The 22198-nt window shown below is 51.3% G+C and overlaps 1 protein-coding gene across 4 annotated transcripts in view; it reads left to right on the top strand.

Moving 5' to 3' along the window:
• SLC39A14 (solute carrier family 39 (zinc transporter), member 14) overlaps positions 1-22198 on the top strand; it is a 43794-nt gene that overhangs the window by 10670 nt on the left and 10926 nt on the right. Inside the window, exons 1-4 of one of the 4 annotated variants that reach the window (XM_012662997.1) lie at positions 75-102; positions 17538-17815; positions 19673-19859; positions 20613-20782. In XM_012662997.1, coding sequence (XP_012518451.1) covers positions 17552-17815; positions 19673-19859; positions 20613-20782 — 621 coding nt within the window. In that variant the 5' untranslated portion in view covers positions 75-102; positions 17538-17551. Of the gene's footprint in view, positions 1-74; positions 103-8704; positions 8730-17537; positions 17816-19672; positions 19860-20612; positions 20783-22198 lie in introns of those variants that run through there. The other 3 variants (XM_012662998.1, XM_012662996.1, XM_012662999.1) reach the window with 3 other exon arrangements.

The raw sequence follows: 22198 nt of genomic DNA on the forward strand, positions 1-22198 counted from the left end.
TCTTGCTCAGGCTGGTCTGGAACTCCTGAGCTCTAACGATCCGCCCGCCTCGGCCTCCCAGAGTGCTAGGATTACAGGCGTGAGCCACCGGGCCTGGCTACAGTAAGTTCTTAATACATATTCTTGGCTGTAACCCCTGAGGGCAGGGACTGGTCCCCAGCCAATTTGTCCCTGGGTCTCAGATTCCTTTTGTTCTAGGAAGAGCCCCTTCTCCCCTTAGGGCCTTCCCTTTTGCCCGGCCAGGGGTGTAGGGGGAAGAGGAGATAATTCCCCCCTCCCCCAGGCAATGCTGGGCTGTCCTCCCAGGGGACTGGAGGGTGGCAGACCTGAACCAGCTGGGATTCTTTCACTTTTTTCACAAAAGCTGAAAGGTTGTGTTTGTCGGGGAGAAAGAGGGGTAGGTGTGGGGGTGTGTGTCCTGCTGTTCGAGAGAGTCCTGTAAGACACGGGGGGGGGGGTGTGTTGGGCCCTCTCTGTCCTTTCCTGGAAGCCAGAGGTTCTCCCAGGCCAGGGCCAGGATGCTTGTTTTCTTAGAGCACAGAGGCTTGGGGCCAGGTGGAGCTGCGTTGGCCGGCAGGGAGGCTGGCCCTGCCTTCCCTACCAGGAGAGAGGCCGAGGCTTAGGGCCCTGGAATTCCTCCCTGCTTCCGTCCTTCTCTCCCCCTGCTCACTGAGGGTGCGTCCTGTTCCCTGCCACCCTGGGCCCACGTGACATCGATTGGCGTGTCTATATTTCCGCGCTGACCATTTCCCCAGTGTTGGATACTTTCCATCTGACAGGCTGGGCAAGTTCTCAGGATACCAGGTCCTTGGGTGGCTTCCAGGGGCAGCCAGCCTCGGCTGTTCCCATCCCCTTTCCCAGAAAGGTGCAAAGAGTACAGAGTCGCCCACTCCCCCAAACTGCCGCTGACCCTGGAAGTTCTTCATCCACGTTCCTGCTCCTCCCTCCTCGGCCGCCCCTCTGCCACCCCGCAGACGCTGTAGCGGCGCCTCCCGCGGCAGGAGCCTTGACCGTGGGTAAACCGTGGTCTGCGCACAGCTCTGGTGCCGGCCCGTGGCCGTGACCTTGGATGCTCTGGCAGCTGGGGGCCCCTCCCCCAGCATTTCGGCATGTGTGCAACGGCAGCGAAACTCAGAGTTTCCATGAGCCGCTGAGAAATTCTAGAAACAGCCTGTACTTGTGGGCTTTCCTTTTTCTTCCTCTGCCGCAGGGAAAAGTGGAAGTGTTATTTTTGGTGGGATTATCAGCTGGTTGCATTCTCAGGGATGTGGGAAGGGAGGCTGCCTGCCTGTGTCTGCCTCTCCTCTACCACCTTCCTTTCGGATCCCCCCACCCCACCTTATGTTTGTAAAAACATTTTCCAACCTACATTTTATATTCCCACTCCAGATCAACTTCTCTGGCTCTCTGGGGTCTTCAGCTCTATGAAGTGACTGCAGGAGGGGGGGCCTCACCCCCTAAGGTTGCTTAGAGTTCACCTGGGCATAGAGACCACAGAACGGCACAGTTGTAAAATGTGTGGCGCCGCATGAACGGGCAGTGGGTCGGTCACACGTCCTTCCAGTGGATGTTCTTTGGGGACTGACAGGGACCAGGCGCTCCTTCCTCCAGGCTCTGGGGATAAAATAGGCTCTGAGTCTCTGCCTTCCTGGAGTTGACAGTCTCTGAGGAGGAGATGGCTGCTAAGACTGCTGTAGAGAATGATATATGCTAAAAGGAAAATAAAACAGGGCATCTGGGTTCTGAATGCCTGGGAGTGGGCTTTATGGGTGCAGGGTGGTGACATTTGAACTGAGACCTGTTGTGAAGATGCAGAGGAAGAGGCTTCTAGGCAGAAGGAACAGCAAGTGCAAAGGCCCCTGAGGTCACAATGAGCTTGATGTGTTAAAAGGACAGAAAGAATGCCTTGGTAGCTGGGGCCTAATGAGTGACAGGGGTCAGTCATCAGGCCAGTGGGATAGGCAAGGGCCAGATGATGCAGTGACTGACAGGCCAGGAAAAGTTGTTTAGTGTTTATTCCGCTTACACTGGGAAGCCATTGCAGGGTTTAAAGCAAAGAAAGTACTGGAATCAGATTTGTACTTTAAAAGGATAACTCTTTTATTAAGCTGTAGATTTAAGATTTGGGCACTTGATGGTGTGTATGTGTTAGAGAGAGAGAAAGAGAGAGAGAGAGGAGACCCTGATAATATGGGGGTAGGTGTTAAGTGGAAGCTGGAAGGCCTGTTAAGAGATATTATTTTATTTCAACATTTTGGGAGTTTACAGTATAGTGTCTTCACATTCAGATAGTCCTTCCAAATGTTCCTGGAGGAGAGGTCTTGAAGAATGAGGAGCACTGAAAAGGCAATCGTCATTAAAAACCTGGAATGTCCACTCGGTGTTAACATCTCTGTAGTTCATTCACTTTGGGCTGCAGTTTTTTCATCCACTCTCTTGATGGGTTTTCGTTTCTGTGAATAGTGCTGCCATACGAATTCTTATATCCATCTCCTTTTTCCTCCCTGTTTGGTGTTGACAGTCACCCGCACTGGAGCCTGTCGGAACTGCAGGCTAAAATCAGGAACCCTTTTTCTGCGTGGCAGTCCGATTGCCCCTTGGGGTTAGTGTTGGCTGAAAAGGGTAAGCCTTTAAGTCTGGTTAGAATGTTGATCCCTTTTTAATAGACACACTGTTTCAAGGAGGTGGGGGAGTGGAAGGGCAAGTGGAAATACATGCCTAAGTTGTTATGTTGTTAGAGAAGCAGCTGCTTTTGTACCAGATTTCTCGGAGACTGCCACAGTCCCACAGCCCTGGAGGGTTCTTTAACCTGAGGATAGGGAGCCTTGCCCGGGTGGGTCTCGGCCTGCCCGGATCTATAGAGTGTGCTGTGAACCAGAAACCGATTGCCCTTCCTCTGGAATCGTCTGTGTGTGCTCTTGACAGCCTCTCTCCAGGGCTCTGGCCTGTGCAGAGGTGGGAGAATCAGGGGGGCCGAGGGCCAGGGTCTCCTCCTCTCCACTACACCTTTGACGACTTCGAAAAGACACTGGTAGACCCCTGCCCTTAGCCCCGTGGCCCTAAATAATGCATCCCAAGCGAAGCCTGTCTCTGCCCTTCTGTAATCTCTTCTAGGGAGGGTGAGGTTGTGTCTGCTGATGCATTCATTTTCATTTGCATACCCAAGCAGCATGTGGTTATTAAGGTCCTGCCAAGCCACAGGAGTGTTAGGAAACAACCAGAAAAGTTAACTTAAAATATAAGGCCTTCTGAGACAGTAGGACACTGAAACATAGCAGAAGGTGAGAATGCTTCCCAGACGGGGGTGGGACAGAGGGGCTTTCTCCTGCAGTGCGCCGCTGGCCCTTCCCGATGTGTGCGCAGGGTGCGTGGAGCATGTGCAGACCATGTTCAGCTTTCTGATTTACATTAATGGGACTTCCTAGTCCTGTGGGGGGGATGGAGACAGGAAGGTGGAACATTCCGGATGGAGCCCAGGGCCCAGGCAAGAGAGTAATGGCAGGTGAGGGTGGAAGGTGGGCTGGAGCCTAGTTGGAGAGACTCCTGACCACCAGGCAGTGGAGCTGCGGCGTGTTGCTGGGGAGTGGTGGGGGCTGTTACTTTGGGTGGGGGGTGGTGTGACGGAGGTAGGGCAGGATGTTCTGGAGGGGAGGCTTCTGTTCAGGAGCCTGGGCTCTCGGGAAGCAGGTTGCTCTGGTTCATGGCGAGCCCTGCAGTGAGGAAGCCCACGATGTGGCCCCAGTAATGGGACGCTGGCTGCCCGTGACCTTGGGCCAGAAGAATGTACTGTGTGGGAGGTTCAGACAGCGGGAGGGAAAATGGAAGAATTATGATTCATTTGTCCACCTTTCTCATCCAATTTGGAAATATGGGATTTCCCTTTTTTCCTCCCTAATAACTCTCTTTCTCATGGGAATAGGGCTCATTTATTAATCTGCTCATAAATGTAGCTACTGGGAAATGAGAAGTCGAGCATGCAGCCCCTGCCTTTCTGCTGAGCCCTGGTCGTGCAGTCCTGTGCCGTGCTGGGCGGGAAGGCTCGGGCACTGGACAGCAGCACTTCTCCGCTTTGGTTAGGAAATCCAGAAATCGAACGGAAGCTGTCTCTCTCTGCAAGAGTAGTGGTTCTCAGACGTCATGTGCACCATGGTCACCTGGAGTGCCTTTTTTTTTTTTTTTTTTTTTTTTTTGAGACAGAGTCTCAACTGTGTTGCCTGGGCTAGAGTGCCGTGGCGTCATCCTAGCTCACAGCAACCTCAAACTCCTGGGCTCAAGCAATCCTCCTGCCTCAGCCTCCCAAGTAGCTGGGACTACAGGCATGCGCCACCATGCCCGGCTAATTTTTTTTTTTCTATATATTTTTAGCTGTCCAATTAATTTCTTTCTAATTTTAGTAGAGACGGGGTCTCACTCTTGCTCAGGCTGGTCTCGAACTCCTGAGCTCAAACAATCCACCCGCCTCGGCCTCCCAGAGAGCTAGGATTACAGGCGTGAGCCACCGCGCCCGGCCTGGAGTGCTTATTAAAACCCAGATTGCTGGACCCTACCCCCGGAGTTTCTGATCTACTGGGTTTTGGGGGAGGGTCTGAGAATTTTCCCATCCAACAAGTTTCCAGTGGTGGTGATGCTGCTGTTCCAGGGACCACGCTGAGAACCACTTCCCTAGAGAAACAGCTGCACGAGACTGGGCCTCTGAGCTGCAGACTGGCTGGGTCTTGAGGAAGGGCTTGGGCTGGCTTGAAGGGTGGGGGGAGTTGGTGCAGAATGTCTACAGGGCCGGCGGTGTTAGGGCTGCAGGCAGAGCAGTGGACCTGCCCCTGGGGCCCTGCTTCCTGGAGACTACACTCACTACCCCAGGGAAAACGAATCCTAAATCAGTAGAGTGGACTTAGTGGAACACAAAGGCTCACTGTCTGGGAAGGGCCCACCTCATTCCCAGGAAAAGCCGAAGGCTCAGAGAGCTCTTCTTACCTGTTGTGAGAGGAGGAAGGCCTAAGAGGCTTCTTCTGAGAGGCCCTGGGGACACATTTGGAGTTGGAGTTAGCGTTGTCAGTGGCCCTCCTTCTACGGCCAGAGTTGAAAGGACTTGACTTGCTCCGGCCTGGTTTGGAAGCCGGGGGTGGGGCTGCTCTTCCTAATGCATGTGAGTCTTACTCACCGGTTGTGAGGACAGTGGTGGGGCCTGTTTCTCTGCTTGTAGCCTTTTAAGAGGAGCCTGCTCAGTTTTTTAATGGAAAACTATGAGGCGGGCAGCCCTGAGGGGCTGGGGGAAACATCCCGGGTTGGGTGCTACTAGGCCAGAAGCCAGGAGAAAGAAGTCTTTCTTTAGATCAAACCAGGTGCTCCTGTGTTCTCTCACCTGGACAGGTGTGTGAGCCTCCGGCGTGGTCACCCGGCTTCTGTTCTTGCCGGCCTCCCGCCTGTTCTCCACGCCACAGCCGGACAGGTACACTAAAAACACACAGCTGGGCCGGGCGCAGGGGCTCACGCCTGTAATCCTAGCTCTCTGGGAGGCCGAGGTGGGAGGATCGTTTGAGCTCAGGAGTTCGAGACCAGCCTGAGCAAGAGCGAGACCCCGTCTCTACTATAAATAGAAAAAATTAGCCTGGACAACTAAAAATATATAGAAAAAATTAGCCGAGCACAGTTGCGTGTGCCTGGAGTCCCAGCTACTTGGGAGGCTGAGGCAGGAGGATCGCTTGAGCCCAGGAGTTCGAGGTTGCTGTGAGCTAGGCTGACGCCACAGCACTCACTCTAGCCAGGGCAACAGAGTGAGACTCTGTCTCAAAAAAACAAACAAACAAACAAAAAAACCACGCAGCTGATCAGGTCCCCTAAAATGGTCCCCACTGCCCTCTGGATTAAAGTCCAGCCACCTTCGCAAGGCCCGCAGAGCTGTCCCTGCCCACCTTGTTAGCTCAACTTTCTCTGCACCCCCAGGTCCCTTCACGTGTTCCCTGGCCACCCTGGACTCTTAAGTTTTCACCCGTGTCATCTTCACTGAGTCTCCAGATAAAGCTGCTCCTTGATGGAAAATTCCACCCTCATCACCCACCCCCTGCACCTGACTCATTTGTACATGTGCTGCAGGTCTCAGCTAAAGACATATTTCTTCTGGGAGCCTCCCCTGACCTTTGACACCGGCTTTGATTGTCCTGCTGTGTTTTCCATAGCTTCCTGCGCCCAGCCTTGTCATCGTCTACGGTGGACGGTGCAGACGGGCTTGCGCACCAGGCATCCCTGCCAAGTCACGGGAGATTTACTCCTGGTGTCCTGGCCTGTTTTATTAATAGTGCCTCCTTTTTATTTATTCTTTTTTTTGTATTTTTTTTTTTTTTGAAACGGGGTCTTGCTCTGTCGCCTGGGGGGAGTGTGGTGGCGCAATCATAGCTCACTGCAACCTCAAACACTTGGCCTCCCAAAATGCTAAGATGACGGGTGTGAGCCACTGTGCCTGCCCTGTACCCTGTAGTGCCTCCTTTGGATGATAAATTATGGTCCAACCTACTGAAAGTAGAGAATCAAAAACTACACGTTCGGGACACCCTTGAACTAAAATTCCCAGTGTGATTTAGATTCTCCCGCTTAGAGGCACTTGAGCCTGTCTTAAATGTGTAACGTTCCTATAAGGAAGAGGCTGGATATCCTCTTTCTCGGGATGGGCCCTGGGGCATCCATCCTGCTGGAGTGGATCACGGCCAGGGCGTGGAATTCTGGAGCAGGCACCTTCTTTATGCCATAGCTACCCGACGGGACAGTCGGCAGAGGCAGCAGCTCCTGGGCAGTTTAGTTCTGCAGCGTGATTTTTGGGAGTAGCTCCTAGAAGCTCAGCCTGGAGTCTGTTTCTTCAAGTCTTCCGACGAGTCTCTAAGCCATTTAATATCCTGTACAAAATCCCTTTCTGCTTAAATTATTTAACTGAACCCTGATCCGTTTCTCAACATCGCCCTTGTCATCATCGTTCTGATAAATTCCGTGTTGAATTGTTTGCTTTCCCTGCTGTGCAAGGACAGGTACTAGGTGTATATCCTTTGCATCCCAAAACTTAGCATAATTCCTGGCACGTAACTGGTAGGCAGTGAGTATTTGTTGAATGAACTCTTGGGCTGAGTTTTAAAAGCCTGGTACATGTGAGCCAGCTTTTAGTTCAGTTAATAAAAATGGAATTCAAGGTAAGGGGGTTGTAATGTGTGGTCGTGACAGCTGACTTCAGATGACCTGGGTTCTTAGTCTGCGGGTCACAGGACAACAGAACGTCTGTGGAAGGAGGTACCGAGCTCCCTGCTCTTCATCAGGCTACAGGGCGCATGCAGACAGACAACAGCTAGAAGGAAGGTTAACTTCTCTCCTTCCAGCCTCTTGTGTGTCCAGCATTGTGGGGGGACGGGAGATGAGGACATAGAAAAAAAGCAGGCAAGGACCCTCCCTGCCTTGATGCAATAAAAATATACGTGGGGGCCGGGTGCAGTGGCTCACGCCTGTAATCCTAGCTCTCTGGGAGGCCGAGGCGGGCAGATTGTTTGAGCTCAGGAGTTCGAAACCAGCCTGAGCAAGAGCAAGACCCTGTCTCTACTAAAAGTAGAAAGAAATTAATTGGACAACTAAAAATATATAGAAAAACTAGCCGGGCATGGTGGCACATGCCTGTAGTCCCAGCTACTCGGGAGGCTGAGGCAGGAGGATCGCTTGAGCCCAGGAGTGTGAGGTTGCTGTGAGCTAGGATGACGCCACGGCACTCACTCTAGCCCAGGCAAAAGAGTGAGACTCTGTCTCAAAAAAAAAAAAAAAAAAATCTAAGTGGGGAGGCTTCCTGGGAGACTAGGTAATTAGGAGTCCAAAGTAGTTGGAGAAAACTGCTAGAAGAGTTTGAGAAGGTTTGAGAAGGCTTCCTGGAAGAGGAGGCAATGAGCCCCCTCTGAGGATAAGCAGAAGTCGGGTCTAGGTGAGAGGTTGTGCCGAGAACATGAAAATCTGGGAACTGGGGAGCAGTGACCTCCAGTGCTCTGCTGCGTGTCCTTTAGGCGCTGTCTTACGCACCAGGGTGCCCTGTGTGCCTGGTGGTTTCCCAGTTCAGTTGTGCTGGGCACACAGGGGAGGTTAGTGGCAGGCCCCTGTCGAACTCGGATCTGTTTGACGTGTCATCCTGTCTGATGATTTAGCCACTGCATCATGCTTTTTTGTTTATTTATTTGACACCGAATAACAAGTCGGGGAGTTTTGCTTCAAGCGGGCAATGTAAGCGGTGGATTGTGAGTAACGTGTTTTCCGAAGCCACATGCCGGGGCCCCGTGGTCTGACAAACAGGAGTTCACTTGGACAGCAGGGCAACGTTTTGCAACTGCGTCTGGGAAATGTTGATGGGTGGATGATGAGAATAGAGGTGACCCTGGCCCTGGCCACTGGTTGGGGAGAGTCCCGGGTGGGGGAATCCTGGCTGGCCTGCGCGCCCTTTCCTGCTCACCGCCTGCCTGACTCAGTTTTGGAAGCACTTTTTGCTTTGTCAAGCTCCGGCTCCGGCTGGGCTGGAACAGGGCGGCCTGGCACACGTGCTCCCTCCCTCCTCCTGGCTCTGACGCCTGGGCCTGGCTGTCGTTACACTCGCTCCAGGCTCAGCGTGGGGCTAAATAAGCCATCACTGCCTGTCTGTGCTGGCTGCCCTGGGCCCTGAGCACCCGGCTCTGCCCTCCTAACCTCCTCCCGCTGGCTCTGACACACACAGTGGGGGCTCGGTAAATATTGGTTGGTGAGCAGCAGGCTGCTGGTTCTAATTTTGTTCTCTGCTTCTGGGTCACCACTGATTTTTTTCTTTTTCTTTTTTTTTTTTTTTTGAGTTTTCCCATCCTGCCCTTCCCAGCAGCGTGAGGTTTCATGGGGAGAGTGAGTAGGCTCTGCCGGGCGCCCTCCTGTACCGTCTGCGGAAATCTTCCACCTTGGGTGGCCTTCGGCTGTGCCAGAGCTTCGGGCTAAGGTCCTGGGAGTGGGAGCTGGAAGCGGAGAACACATCCTTTTAGGGTCTGGAGGAGAGTGGTTAGGTGGGAGGGCGGAAGGAGGCAGGAGAAGAATGGGCTGATTAGGTTCCTGGGCCACCTTTGCAAGGCCAGGCGAGGGTTGGTTTCCCAACTAACGTTTGCTCTTTCCTTGGGAGAAGAGTTCAGCTTAGGATGGCCTGTCCCAGCGGAGAGTGGCCTCTTGGACAATGTTTATTTGGTGGGTGAGGAGGGCCACCAGCTGGAGGGTTTTCTCAAAGCTCTTTGAACCTCAGAGAAGCCTCTAGGGTGGTATTCCCCTGAGTACCAAGCTGGGAGACTACTGGTTTTCTAAGTGCTCATACTGGGACTTAAACACATGACTGTATCATTGTTAGTGTGACCATAAATGTTGAGAGTATATACTAATTAAGTATTTGTAGAACACTTGGCAGCTTTTGTAGTTAGATGTATTAATGACTGCTTCTATGGGTTTTAGGTTTTGTGCCCTGCTTACTCCTTGATCATAAAAATAATCGCCCGTGTTTTCTTATATCGCAAGACCCCACCGCTGACTGGGGCACATCAATGGGTTGATGTTAAAACAAACAAAGACCCCAAAACACTCCCAGTCCCACCACTCAGAAATAGCCATCACTGATATTAGGTGAACATTATTCCAGTGTTTCTTCCAGATGTACTCACAGATAAATGGATATAGAGAAATAGACATAAATACTCCCATAAAAAAGTATTAAAATTTTCCCGAATGTAACAGAAGAAAAATAAACTGCAGTAAAGTTAATTAGTACGCTTTAAAGAAACATGTTTTTCAGAACAGATAATTTCCTAAGAGAGCCCAATAAAGTAAAGAAAATAGCTTGTGAGTCATGTCTATAATTACTTATTTCCATTTGAGGCAATATCTATTGACTCTTTGCTATAAAAAAAAAAATGAGGACATTAGAATTCCCACATTTTTTTCTGATCTCCTTTCCCCGGTATCCTGATGGTATTGATTATATTATGAAATTGCCCATTTTTTAACATTCAGATTGTGTCCTGTAAATTCTAATCCTCATAATGATTTTTTCTTATTTCTCCTTTAAAGGGTTTCAATGCTTACCGTTAGGCTTCTTCACTATGGTTTCTGCGTTCCTGAGCACTTTATCTTCATTTCTGTATTAATTCACTGCATTTCATTGTTAAGTCATTTTTCCTCCCTAGGAACGGGACTGTATTCTCTGGCATCTTTCGTAGCTGAGAATTTCCGCCTGTCGTCTTTACCAAATTTGTACACTAGCTTGGCTGGGAATAATATTCTTGGTTCATATTTTCTTTCCCTCTGAATTGTGTAGACCTTCTGACATGTTGATACTGAACGTTGCTATGGGGAGCATGCAGGCAGTCTGAGTTTTTTCCCCACTTAAAAGAAGTTTTAGTGTGTTTCACAATTTTCATAATAAATCCCTTTGGGGGGAAAAAGTTTCTTCTGGATGCTTGAAAAAGTCTCTTAAGTTTAGTAGCTGAACTAGACAGTGTCTCAGTATTAAACACTGGTGGAACACAGTGCATTATTTCAGTCTTTAGTGTTCTGTTTTTACTTTCATTTCAGGGAAATCTTGTGTTATTTATCTTGAAAATATCTTCCATTCCATTCTTGGGTTTCGTTCTTCCGGAACCCCAATTATCCTTATATTGATATCTTTGCCTCCTCACTCTTTGCTTTCATTTGTCTTTTCCACCTGCATTCGCTGTGGCTATCTTACACTTTCCTTCATCAGAATTTCTATTTTAAATTACCGGCAAATTTTTGTTCTCCATCCATTATAATTTATTTATTAGTTCATCATTGATGTTTTCTTCCTCCTTTGTTGTTTAGTAAGCGTGCATCTCCGTTTATCTCATTTTGTTTCATAATCTCATCTTTGAGCTCCTGTAGTATAGAATTAATGGTTCTAATTCAGTCGTTCTTAGTGTGGAGCAGTGGTGAGGAACGGCTTTCTCTGCAGTTGCGTTTTACTCTGGGTTGACGTCTTTGTCTGTTGCCTGGTTTCCCTGCTCGCTCTTCTCATCTTGTTCATGCGCGCGCTCTTCTGCGCAGATGTTCTCTTGGCTCTAAAATAAGGGAGTGACTTTCCTCCAGCCAAGTCGAGGCTGATCTGTCCCCACGGCAACCCCAGGAGCGCTCAGGGCCAGGCACCTGGGATCTGTTTTCTGAAGCCTGAAGGAGTGGTGAACGGAGACGATCTGTCCTCGTTCAGGGGCCAGCTGACGGTCCCTGTAGCGTGGTTCAGCCCACTTATTCGGGGGCATGTCCCATTTCTGTGGAAGGAAAGGAATACTCCCTGCACTTTAAAACTGGACAATTTCCCCGATTCAAAATGTGGCCCCAGAGCCCTTTCTTCCTTCAGAGAATCAGCCCATCGTTCTTGTTCTGGTTTCACCTTTTTTTTTTGCTTCTTCCCAGTAGTTTTTGCCTCCCCTTCTCAATTGATAAGGAAAAGAATTGGTGGCAGTTTGCCCCTCCCTAGATTTGGGGGTGTTGGCGAGACAGGCGTGGGGGACCCGGGCCGGGAGATGAGCTGCGAGGGTGCCTCCTTCACTTCTTCCCTTGCTCTGGGTTTGAGGTTAATGTATCTGATTGTGCCCACTTCCTTGTTTGGTTGCTGTGGGTGAATTTTGTTTTTCATTTTTACTATTTTTTTTTTTTTTTTTTACTCATTTTCTTAATTATCAGCGGAAGGAAAATTGTGCTCCCCTTTCAATTTTCCATCTCAACTCAGACATCGTTAAGTAGTGTTTCAACATACCTTCTCTTTTGTAATACTCATGAAAGTCTGCGGGTGGTGTATTTTCTTCCTTTTTTCAAAGTGAGGAACCAGGCTTAGTGGGACTTGCTTGGAGTCCTGTCACAGATTGGGCTTCGGCCCCCAGGTCCAGGGGTCCTTCTGTCGCCAAAGTCAGTGCACCTCACGTTACTAGCACCGACCATCCTAGAGACAGAGAGTGCTGGATGTTTTGATTCCTTAAGACTCCCCCCCTCCACCCTGAGGCCTGGCTTCTCTTTTGTCTACAAGTTTCAGGGTTTTTTCCATCACCAAGATGGTGTCCCTTGACTCCCCCAGAGCCATTGGTAGCTGGCCTAACCGTGGGTAGCTAGTGGCGGGAGATAGGTTTCTGTTAGGCTGGCGGGTCACACCCTAGAATGGGGTTGGGCTGGAAGCCAGGAGCAAGCCCAGCCGGCCATGAGGTCTGGTGCAGAGACAGCTGTTAACTGGGAGAGAACCCTGGGAGCGTTGGGGTCACCTGTAGTGGCAGGCTGGCTTGTAGACGCTCGTGACCCCAGTACCGAGACTGCGGGTGCCTGGAGACCCCGCCTGTTTCCGAGAGGAATATATGAGAACGTCTCGCCCTTTGAATTTCAGGTGACAGTGGAGGGGAGAGCTCCTCGGGCTGTTTCGCCGAGCCATTCAGCAGTGAACCAAGAGCTCTGGGCACACGACTGCCACCCCTGCACCTCCAACCCTGTGGTCTGTCTGTGGCGTGGCCGATCAAGCTTTTCTCAATTTTAAGTAAAGTGCTTCATGAGAACCCAATTCAGGCTGCCCTCAGGCCGACTGCCCCCCCCGGGCTGTGGCTGGCGACCCGCTGCAGTGCGCTGTGCTCCCACGGCCCGCACTCGGAGGGCACAGTGGTCTCGGGCGTGGGGGGCAAACTCACGTCTTCTTGGCCTCAGAAACAGTCTGAGTTGGCCAGGTTTGTCTCTGGGGCATTTGATCTTGTGCTCCGTGTTTTGTTTCTGTGCCCAGAGGACTCAGCACAGGAATGGCGGGCTCCTGGGCCAGCCGTCGGGTCAGGGAGGGGGTGGGCGTTTGGGGGGCTGGCAGCGCCGAGGCCCTTCAGGTTTCTGTGCCTGTTCTCACTTCAGTGCCCACCTCTTGACTGAGCATCGTCGTGGCAAGTTACTATCTTGTCGCATCAAAGAGAAGTAAATGTTTGAGGTGGGCATAGAAAATGTCCACAGGACAGAAGTGCCGCTTTTAGGCTGAGATACTTCTGGACCAAGTGAGGGGTGACAGTAGGCGGAATTCCAATTTAAGAGCCTCCGGGGTGGTGAGGCCACTTCTGAACTTTGCAGAGAGTTCTAGAGCAGCATCGCACCCCTAGGTTTGGGTCTGGCGCCTTGGAGACAGTGGAGGCACCAAAACGATTTACTTCTTTGACCCTGAGGTGAGCACCCAAAGGGGTAGATAGAGTCCAGCCTCCTTTTAGCAGGAAGAGCCTGGTCCTCCCAGCCGACAATGCCCTCGGGCCTTTGCACCCCTGGAGGACTGCAGTGGCTCTCCAGGGGCCACTTGCGGAGCCACTGCAAGAGGGCCACCATGCCCTGCCTGACCTGTGTTTTCTTCTTCTCTTCTTTCCTTCAATCTTTTAGAAACTTTTTTTCCCTAAGAATAACATGTAGTTAAGAAAAAAAAAAAATCTCCATTGGAGCAGAAAGCCTTCCTTTCACATCTGCCAAAAAGGGCAGAGTCACTTGGATGTGAAGTGTCGCTTGCAGCTCTGAATCTCTGGACCAGAACCTCTTACTGCCCTGTGGTTGTGTCCAGACCCTCCCCTGACCCATTAGGGGGTGAGCTTCTGTCTTGAGCGCTGGGCAGGCGGGAGGGCTCTGCTTGCAGAAAGACCGGCTGTGCTGGGGGAGGTGGGAGAAGGAAGGTCACCTGGGAGAAGCTAACGTGGCCCCGTGGGCTCTGTTTCCTGATCATACAACTTCCCTGGCACTCCAGGCTATCCCAGCAGTCATCCGAGGGCCCAAAGAGCCACTGGGTCAGCAAAGAGTAAATACTTTATAAATGTTCACCTCTCTGTGAGTATCCAGCCAGGCATAGCTGCTAAATTACCCTGGGTTTGCTGTACCCGCAGTGTTTTTGTGTTTGTGTTTTCAGTGTTTTGAAGTTGTTGCAGATAAACTTAGGGAACGTAGCTGAGGTGGGAGCAACTGTTGGTCTGTCTTGTCAAAGTGATTCTACAGCAGAGTCTCCGCTAAGGCATGCCTGGGCAGTCCCCTCACAGCTCTTCAGGGCGTCTTAAGCCTGGATTTGGGTGCTTGTTAGGGCTGACAGAAATTGGAAATTCTCGGTTGGGCGCGGTAGCTCACACCTGTAATGCCAGCATTTGGGGAGGCCAAGGTGCAAGGATCACTTGGCGCCAGGAGTTCAAGATTGGCCTGGGCAACATAGTGAGACCCCATCCCTACCAAAAAAAAAGAGTTAAAAGAAATTGGGAAAGATCCTCAGAGACATGCAGGATTTTGTAGATCCCCATGGGATCCAGGATGTGTATTTTTGTCTTCATGCAGAGGGCACAGTGGTTAAGGATGCACAGACTTTGGTGTCTTTTCAGCGTGGCCGTCAATTCATGAATAATTCTGTTTCTAGCCTTGCTGGCTGTGGATCACGTTTCCTAATCTGGAACCTCAATGTCCTTGTCTGTTAAATGGGGATAAATTTCCCATGTTCTCTTAAAGGAATCAGTGAATGCCAGGTGCTTGGCAGGGTCGGTACTGGGTAGGTGCCAGCTGCCACCCATCATCTCTTTGCATCTCCTTTTCCGAATCCATGCAGACCTCCTCCCCCTCGTGTTCACAGCACAGCACAGCGCACCGTCCCCTCAGGTGGATAACCACTATTTTGGTCCGAGGGGTCTTAGTCATTTTTTTTCTAAGATCCACCCTGCTTGCCGTAATTTAACTTTTGGTTCCTGGTGGGGATTCGAGATGGTGAGTCTCCAGGTAACACTTTCAGACATCATCACTTTTGCTCATGCCTGGTCCATCCATTGGTGCCACTCACAGTGTATTCCGCTGAAGAGTGATATTTTATGTACCCACATTCTGTGCCCTGTATGTGGAACCTAAAGCCTGGCGTGTCCCCGGGTATATTTCAGTGGGGACTTAACGTGATGCGTGAGCGCCAGGCCTGCAGTTACGATAGTTCTAGTAGAAAGTAAAGTTAGCCACAGGCTATTCCTGACTCTTCCATTAGCAGCGTGATGTTTGGACTGAGAGTCAACATTGGGGGCAGCCTGCTAATTACAAGTTTTATAATTATCGTAGCCACATTTTATTGAGTGCTTTCTCTAGTTCAGAGGCTTGGTGAGGGCCTTGCCATAGCATATGCCACTGAATCTTCTCGAGAATCAATGGGGTGGGTACCAGTTTTACAGATGGGAAAACTGAGGCAGAGACAGGCTCAGTGACTTGTCCATGGCCACGTATCTGGTAAGCAGCTGTGTGGACATTCAGGCCACAGGAAAGGCCAGGGTAAGCTGCATTGCTGCTCTGGGTGGTGCTAGAATGTTGACTCTGGTTAAATAACTTACCTGGGATCACACTGCCGGTAAGAGGCAGGGCCAGGATCCAGGCACATCTGCTCTCAGCCACGCTGCCCTCTCTCCTCTGCCACAAGCAAAGGCCCCAGGGGCAGTGGCCCACTGTGGCGTGGGTGCCCGGGGAGGAGACAGCCACAGTGATTGGGCGCCTCCTGGTCTTGAGTAAGGAGGTTCGTTTCCCTCTCCTGGTATTTGCTTACGTCACCAATTAAATTATAACCATGCTAAGGGAAGTGATTAACAAAAGAAAAATCATCAGTCCTGCTACCGTAAGCTTTCATTTTTCTGTTCTGCTACATAATTGTTCTCCTTTTTTACTTAATATTATACCCATGACTCATTTTTGGTAGCTGCATAGTAGTCTATGAAATTGATGCAGTTTACTTGACCATAACACATCTTTCTGTGTGCAGCCTTTTTTATTTTAGGATTACTTCTAGTAGGATAAATTCTAGCAGTAGAATTATTATTATTATTGTTATCATTATTATTTTTTTTTTTTTTTGAGACAGAGTCTCACTCTTTTGCCTGGGCTAGAGTGAGTGCCGTGGCGTCAGCCTAGCTCACAGCAACCTCACACTCCTGGGCTCAAGCGATCCTCCTGCCTCAGCTTCCCGAGTAGCTGGGACTACAGGTATGCGCCACCATGCCCGGCTAATTTTTTCTATATATTTTTAGTTGTCCGATTAATTTCTTTCTATTTTTAGTAGAGACAGGGTCTCGCTCTTGCTCAGGCTGGTTTCGAACTCCTGAGCTCAAACAGTCCGCCCGCCTCGGCCTCCCAGAGTGCTAGGATTACAGGCATGAGCCACCGCGCCCGGCCTGTTATCATTATTTTTGCCTATATGTATCACCTAAGCATAGAAGTAGTTTTTTTTTTTTTTTTTAGACAGAGTCTTACTCTGTCACCCAGCGGAGTGCAGTGGCACAATCATAGCTCAGTGTAACCTTGAACTCCTGGGTTTAAGCGGTCCTCCTGCCACAGCCTGCAAAGCAGCTAGGGCTACAGGCATGTGCCACCATGCTCAGCTAAATTTTTTTTTTAAGTTTTTTGTAGAGATGGGGTCTTGCTGTATTGCCCAGGCTGATCTCAACCTCCTGGGCTCAAGTGATCCTCGCACCTAGGCCTCCCACCTGTCACTGGCAGTATCTTACTCTGTTGCCTAGTGCCACTAACATGGGGTATTCTATCTTTAAAAAAAATCTGTTTTGCTATTTTAATACATAGCAAAATGGCACCAGCCAAGTTTTAAATTTTTTTATATTTTTTTTTGAGACAAGGTCTTGCTATGTTGCCCGTAGCTGAGTATCTGGGATTACAGGGGTGTACCAATTTTCCCTGCTAAAGATTTGTATTCTCTCTCTCTCTCTTTTTTTTTTTTTTTAGAGACAAGGTCTCACTCTGTCGCCCAGGCTGAAGTACAATGGAATCATCATAGCTCACTGCAGCCTCTAACTCCTGGGCTTGGATGATTCTCCTGCCTCAGACTCCTGAGTAGCTGGGACAATAAGCATGTGCCACCACACCCAGCTAATTTTTCCATTTTTTGTAGAGGCGGGGTCTTGCTCTTGCTCAGGCTGGTCTTGAACTTCTGACCTTCTTCCCGCCTCGGCCTCCGGCCTCCGGGAGTGCTAGGATTACAGACATGAGCCACCATGCCCAGCCTATTGTATTTATTTTTTTAGTAACTTTTATTTTTAGAGAATTTCAAACATATACAACAGCAGACAGTAGCGTCTAATGAATTTCCATCTCCCTGTCCCTTAGCTTCGTCAATTGTCACCTCTTGCCACATGCTGTCTCATCCGTAGCCCCTGCACATGCCCCTCCCTCCTAATTTTGAAGCAAATCCTAGATGTCATTTAATCCATAATTATTTCAGTATTGCTAAAAGGGCTTTTTAAAAATCATAACCACATCGCTGTTTAATTTTTAAATTTCGTCAAACCTGTTGTTGAATTTGTCCTTTGTATCAATTTTCATTCTGTCCTTTCAGAAGAAGGGTTTTCTCAAAGGTTAGGCAGCGGCATGGAGAAGGGGCACAGAGTCAGACTTTGGTCCTGACTGGATTCGGAGCAAAGGCGAGAGGCCTCTTGCGGCCTGCCTGGAGCAGCGGCCCGCAGACAGGTGGGGTGGGAGAGGCCTCGCCGTCACCTGGCTTCTTGCTCCTGCAGGCTGATCCGTCGCCATGAAGCTGCTGCACCCAGCCTTCCGCAGCGGCCTGCTGCTGGCCCTGCTCAGCCTGTGGAGAGCTGCACCGGAGGCTCGCGCTGCATCTGCGGCCGTACCAGCTATCAGCGCCTCCGCGTTCCTGCAGGACCTCATGCATCGCTATGGTGAGGGTGACAGCCTCACTCTGCAGCAGCTGAAGGCCCTGCTCAACCACCTGGACGTGGGAGTGGGCCGGAAGAACGTCACCCAGCCCGTGCATGGCCAGAGGAACCTCTCAACGGTAAGGCTCCCCTCTGGGCCAGCACCTCCACTCAGCACCACCTCTGGCCTCCTGGGGTTCCCCGTCTTGTTGGGACATGGTGGCTGAGCAGCTTGGCACAGGTACGGCGGGACAGGCAGGTCTTGACGACAGAGTGGACAGGCCACTCTTTCCACCCCTTGTCTGGATCAGCAAAATCTGAGTCTCCGGCAGGGCCTCCTGATACCTGTGTGTGTGTTTTGAAGCCCTTACAAAGGGCAGCAGAGAAGTGGGGTTCTCAGCCCCCCGGACTTTCTCAGAGCTGTACTCAAATCCCCTGGAAGTGCCGGTGAGCCCCGGCTCCCAGGAAGCATTTCTAGGAGGGCGAACAGTTTACAAAGTCCTCGCACGCTACCCCAGGCGAGCTGTGCAGCCCCGGTGGGTGCAGGTGGAATGATCATCGCTGTACAGGAGGGATACTGAGGACCCCACCGTGAGGTCCTGTAGGGAGCAGGACCAGTACCCTGGGCTTTTGGCTCCTGGGTCTGTGTTCTTTGTTCCACATCATCTTGGCTAATCAGAGCCTCAGCCTATTTGTGGCAGCGAAATACAAGCCAGCCAGCAAAGTCTTTATATATCTACTCTGTACCCTGTGCGGAGTGTTTTGAGCAGTGGGGGAAAATGAGTCATATTTAAGGAGTTTACCGTCACGATGGGGAGCTCAACCAACAGAGGACAGCGTCAGCTGGTATGAAAATGAAGCAGTCCGTTTTGTGGGTTAGACGGAAATTGCAGGCTTCAGAAATGAGAGGGAGAGATGATGAGAGTGGTGGACTGGCCAGGGAAGGCTCATGGAGGAGGTGTCCTGGAGCTGCCCCCGGAAGGATGAGTGGAGTCTGGAGAGGTGAAGTGGACAAGGGAGCCCACGTGGCGTGGACGCAGAACCTCCCGGACACGGTAGACGTCTGAGTCGGCGAGGAGGCAGAGAGTGCGTGCAGAAGGGTGCTGCGGCCTGACCCCAAGGGCTTCCTCATGCGTCATGGGGCCTGCCAGGGCAGCAGCAGTGGCTGGGGGTCACCAGAGCCCAGCCCTCAACCCTAGAGGCCCAGAAACTGACTTTGTGAGCACAGCTAGAGGTCTGGCTCCGAGAGATAGACCCACCCATGTGAAACCAAAGTCAGAAAAGGACTGACGCGTACGGGTATAAAGTATAATTAGAAGTAAATCTGCAGTGTTTCACAGGAACGGTATGTGAGAACCACTCGCCCACTGCCTCCCAAGGCGACCGGGTGCCCGTGTCTGCTAGCCAGTCCACACTTGCCCCTTGGCCGACTTTGAATTTTCAGATTTTCCTCCCCTAACTCTGCCGACACATCCTTGAGTCTGAGGACAATACTGGATGTTTGAGGAGACTAGTATTTCCCACATGTTGGTCTGGGCAGGTAGCACCCCAGTTTCCGAGGACCCCACCCCTGTACATGCCAGATCTGAGAAGTGTTTGGAATCTGCATTTTAATGTAACGGCCCCCCCTGGGCTGTTGGGATGTGCGTCCAGATTTGGTATCTGGATGGAGCTGGTATCTTCAGGTTTGCAAACAGAATCGTATTTTCTAGAAACCACACCCTGATCCACAATGATTAGGAAGGATCTCGTTATTCCTAAAACTTCTGAGGCAACCATTTACGGTGGTTGTGCTTGTAAGTGCAACTTTTCTGGGTGGGAATTACTTACCAGTCTTTCAAGTTTAGGGACCACCTGGCTGTCACCCCTAGACTAGCTGAATCTCCCAACTCCCTGAAATTTGGACATTGCTCTCTTCTCCTTATTTTCTCTGGGAAGGCCAAGTAGGTTGGATTTTAAGAGGTTCTAAGAGGCCTCCTGCCCCCGCCATGTTTCAGTGCTTCGGTTCCGGAGACCTCTTTGCTGCCCACAATTTCAGCGAGCAGTCGCGCATCGGGAGGAGCGAGTTCCAGGAGTTCTGCCCCACCATCCTCCAGCAGCTGGACTCCCGGGCCTGCACCTCCGAGAACCAGGAGAACGAGGAGGACGAGCAGACGCAAGAGGGGAGGCCGAGCACGGTGGAAGGTGAGTGGGCGGGGAGGGCAGGCGCGCACGCGGCTTCTCGGGCTGAGCTAAAGGCTTGACCGGGGACCCTTCCTCAGCGAGGGTGCGGCGGGGGGTGATGGGGGGTGACGATTGTACTGATGGTTTTTTGTATTCCCAAGACACATTGTCGGCCCCCTGGGCGGTGCGGCTGGTGGATGCTCCGAGTGCTGGCCTCTGTGAGCAGCCTGCATGTGCCTTTTTGTCCACTTTTCTTTCTGGCTTTCTTTGAACCACAAGGAGGCCAACAGCTTGGTTTTTTTAGTTTTACCTTTAAGACCTCCCAGAGTCTCTGCCCTCGGCCGGCTTCCTCCTTCTTCCCCTCCCCTTCCCAGTAGCCTGACCCAGCCCCAGTGCCCTTCCTTAGGGCCCCGATTGCCCTGCGGTCCTGTAGCGCTGGCGTGCGCTGCCCCCATCTTGGTACCTAGCGAACGCTGCCACCTGCGTGACGTCTCGTGTTGTTTCCTGCTGTCGTCATCTAACTCATACGGTGTCTAACCTTTAATGTTGTTGCATCTGTCCATCGAAAAGGCAAGCTGCTTTTGGAAGGCGGCTTCCACACGGTTTTCTCAGGCTCCTCCCCCGGCACCTAGCAAGAGGTGGACTTGGCACACGGGTACCGATGGGTTGGCGGATCTTTCTGCCCGATCGCACCTGGACTCAGGGCCCGCCCCAGGCCGCGAGAGCGCCCCACCCTCAGTAATGGAGGCCCCGTCTGTTCTTGTTCCTCCGCAGTGTGGGGCTTTGGTTTTCTCAGTGTCTCGCTGATTAACCTGGCCTCTCTCCTGGGAGCCCTCGTCCTGCCCTGCATGGAGAAGGCGTTTTTCAGCCGAGTGCTCACTTACTTCATCGCCCTGTCCATTGGGACGCTGCTCTCTAACGCGCTGTTCCAGCTCATCCCAGAGGTGCAGTAGAACAGAAACGTGCGCGTCCTTCCTGGGGGCACTGCGCCGAGCCCTACCCTGGTTGATGAGTCCCCCTCCCCTGGGCTCCGAGGCACCCAACAACTGCCACCTGAACAACGAGCCCCTCCCTTCATGCCAAGGGCCACCAATGACTTCTAACTCGGGATCTCGGGGGCTGTCTCTCACTTCTTTGGGTGCTCAGGTTGGCCGCCGGCCTCTTCAGGCGCTGTCAGATGCAAGGCTCGCCCCATCTGCCCTCCCTGTTGGGGACGTCTGTGTGTCCCCACCTCAGTGCCTCTCGTCAGCCCGTTCAGCCCGTTCCTAGGGCTCCAAGGGAAAGCTGCAGTGGTGTGCGCTGCCCATGGCCCCGGAGACACCCTGGCAGGACTCAGGTGTGGGCAGCAAGAGATTTCCATCTGGAAGGAGGTGGAAGGAAAAGAGGTTACCACCTGATATATAGAATTGGCCTAAAAATGTGAGCGATCCTTAATTTCAAGCAGGCTGTATTGTGTAGCATAGAGAGCCGAACGAAGACTGTTTATTTAGCAAGAACAAACAAACAAAATACAAAATAGCAGCGAAAGGGGCACTCAATCCTTCATACCTTGCATCTTGACTTTTTCCTGATAGGACTGACTTCCTGGTACCCTTACTTTACTGTTTCGAAATGTTTGTTAATTTGGTTTTCTAATTGTCATCACCGAGGAGCTGTAAAAATAAGAGCCAAGTTGACAGTCGGCCCACCTTCTTAGCTCAGGCCGGGACACTACCGTAGGCGGTGAGGCTGTGCAGACACGTGGTTGCCCCCCTCGGGGAACGGTGGACGCTGCTTTTCATAAACAGCCCATGCCAGCGGCTTCCCAGCCTTTCCCACTCAAAAGACTAACCCGGAACAGATGCCGGCTGGGAGGCCATGCCCTGCATGTCGCTCCTCCCTAAGGAGACAAGAAATCTGGTGAAAGGTTAACCATCTTGACACTGTCTCAAAATCCCTCGTGAGTCAAGCAAGCGCTTCTCCTGGGAGGCCTCATCTTGGGCTATTTTTTCAGCTCCAGAAATTGAATTTATTAATTTTCGAAAGATTTGAAATGAAATGCCTTGTCGCCTGCTTGAATGGAAGTGCTGTAATTGTACATGCTCTGCCCCTGTGCCCCACCAGGGCAGGTCTCCTCCTGGCATAGTTCTGTCCTGCCCTCTGCGGGGCCCGGACTCACAGCCCGGATGGAGTGTCACAGTGGGAAATGCCAGAGGAGATATTTTTTGTGACGGGGTGGTCCTGGAACTCTGTTCTCTGCGTTTGAGCCCAAAGCAAATGGAAACAAACAAACCAAAGAAACGGAGAAGTTAAGACACTGAATTTTAAGGGCATTGGGTGTTAGTTGTTCGCCATCCCGTCTGCCCTGCACATCTGGCTTT

Source organism: Propithecus coquereli, unplaced genomic scaffold (assembly GCF_000956105.1).
Source record: "Propithecus coquereli isolate 6110/MARCELLA unplaced genomic scaffold, Pcoq_1.0 Scaffold79, whole genome shotgun sequence".
NCBI classification, from domain to species: Eukaryota; Metazoa; Chordata; class Mammalia; order Primates; family Indriidae; genus Propithecus; species Propithecus coquereli.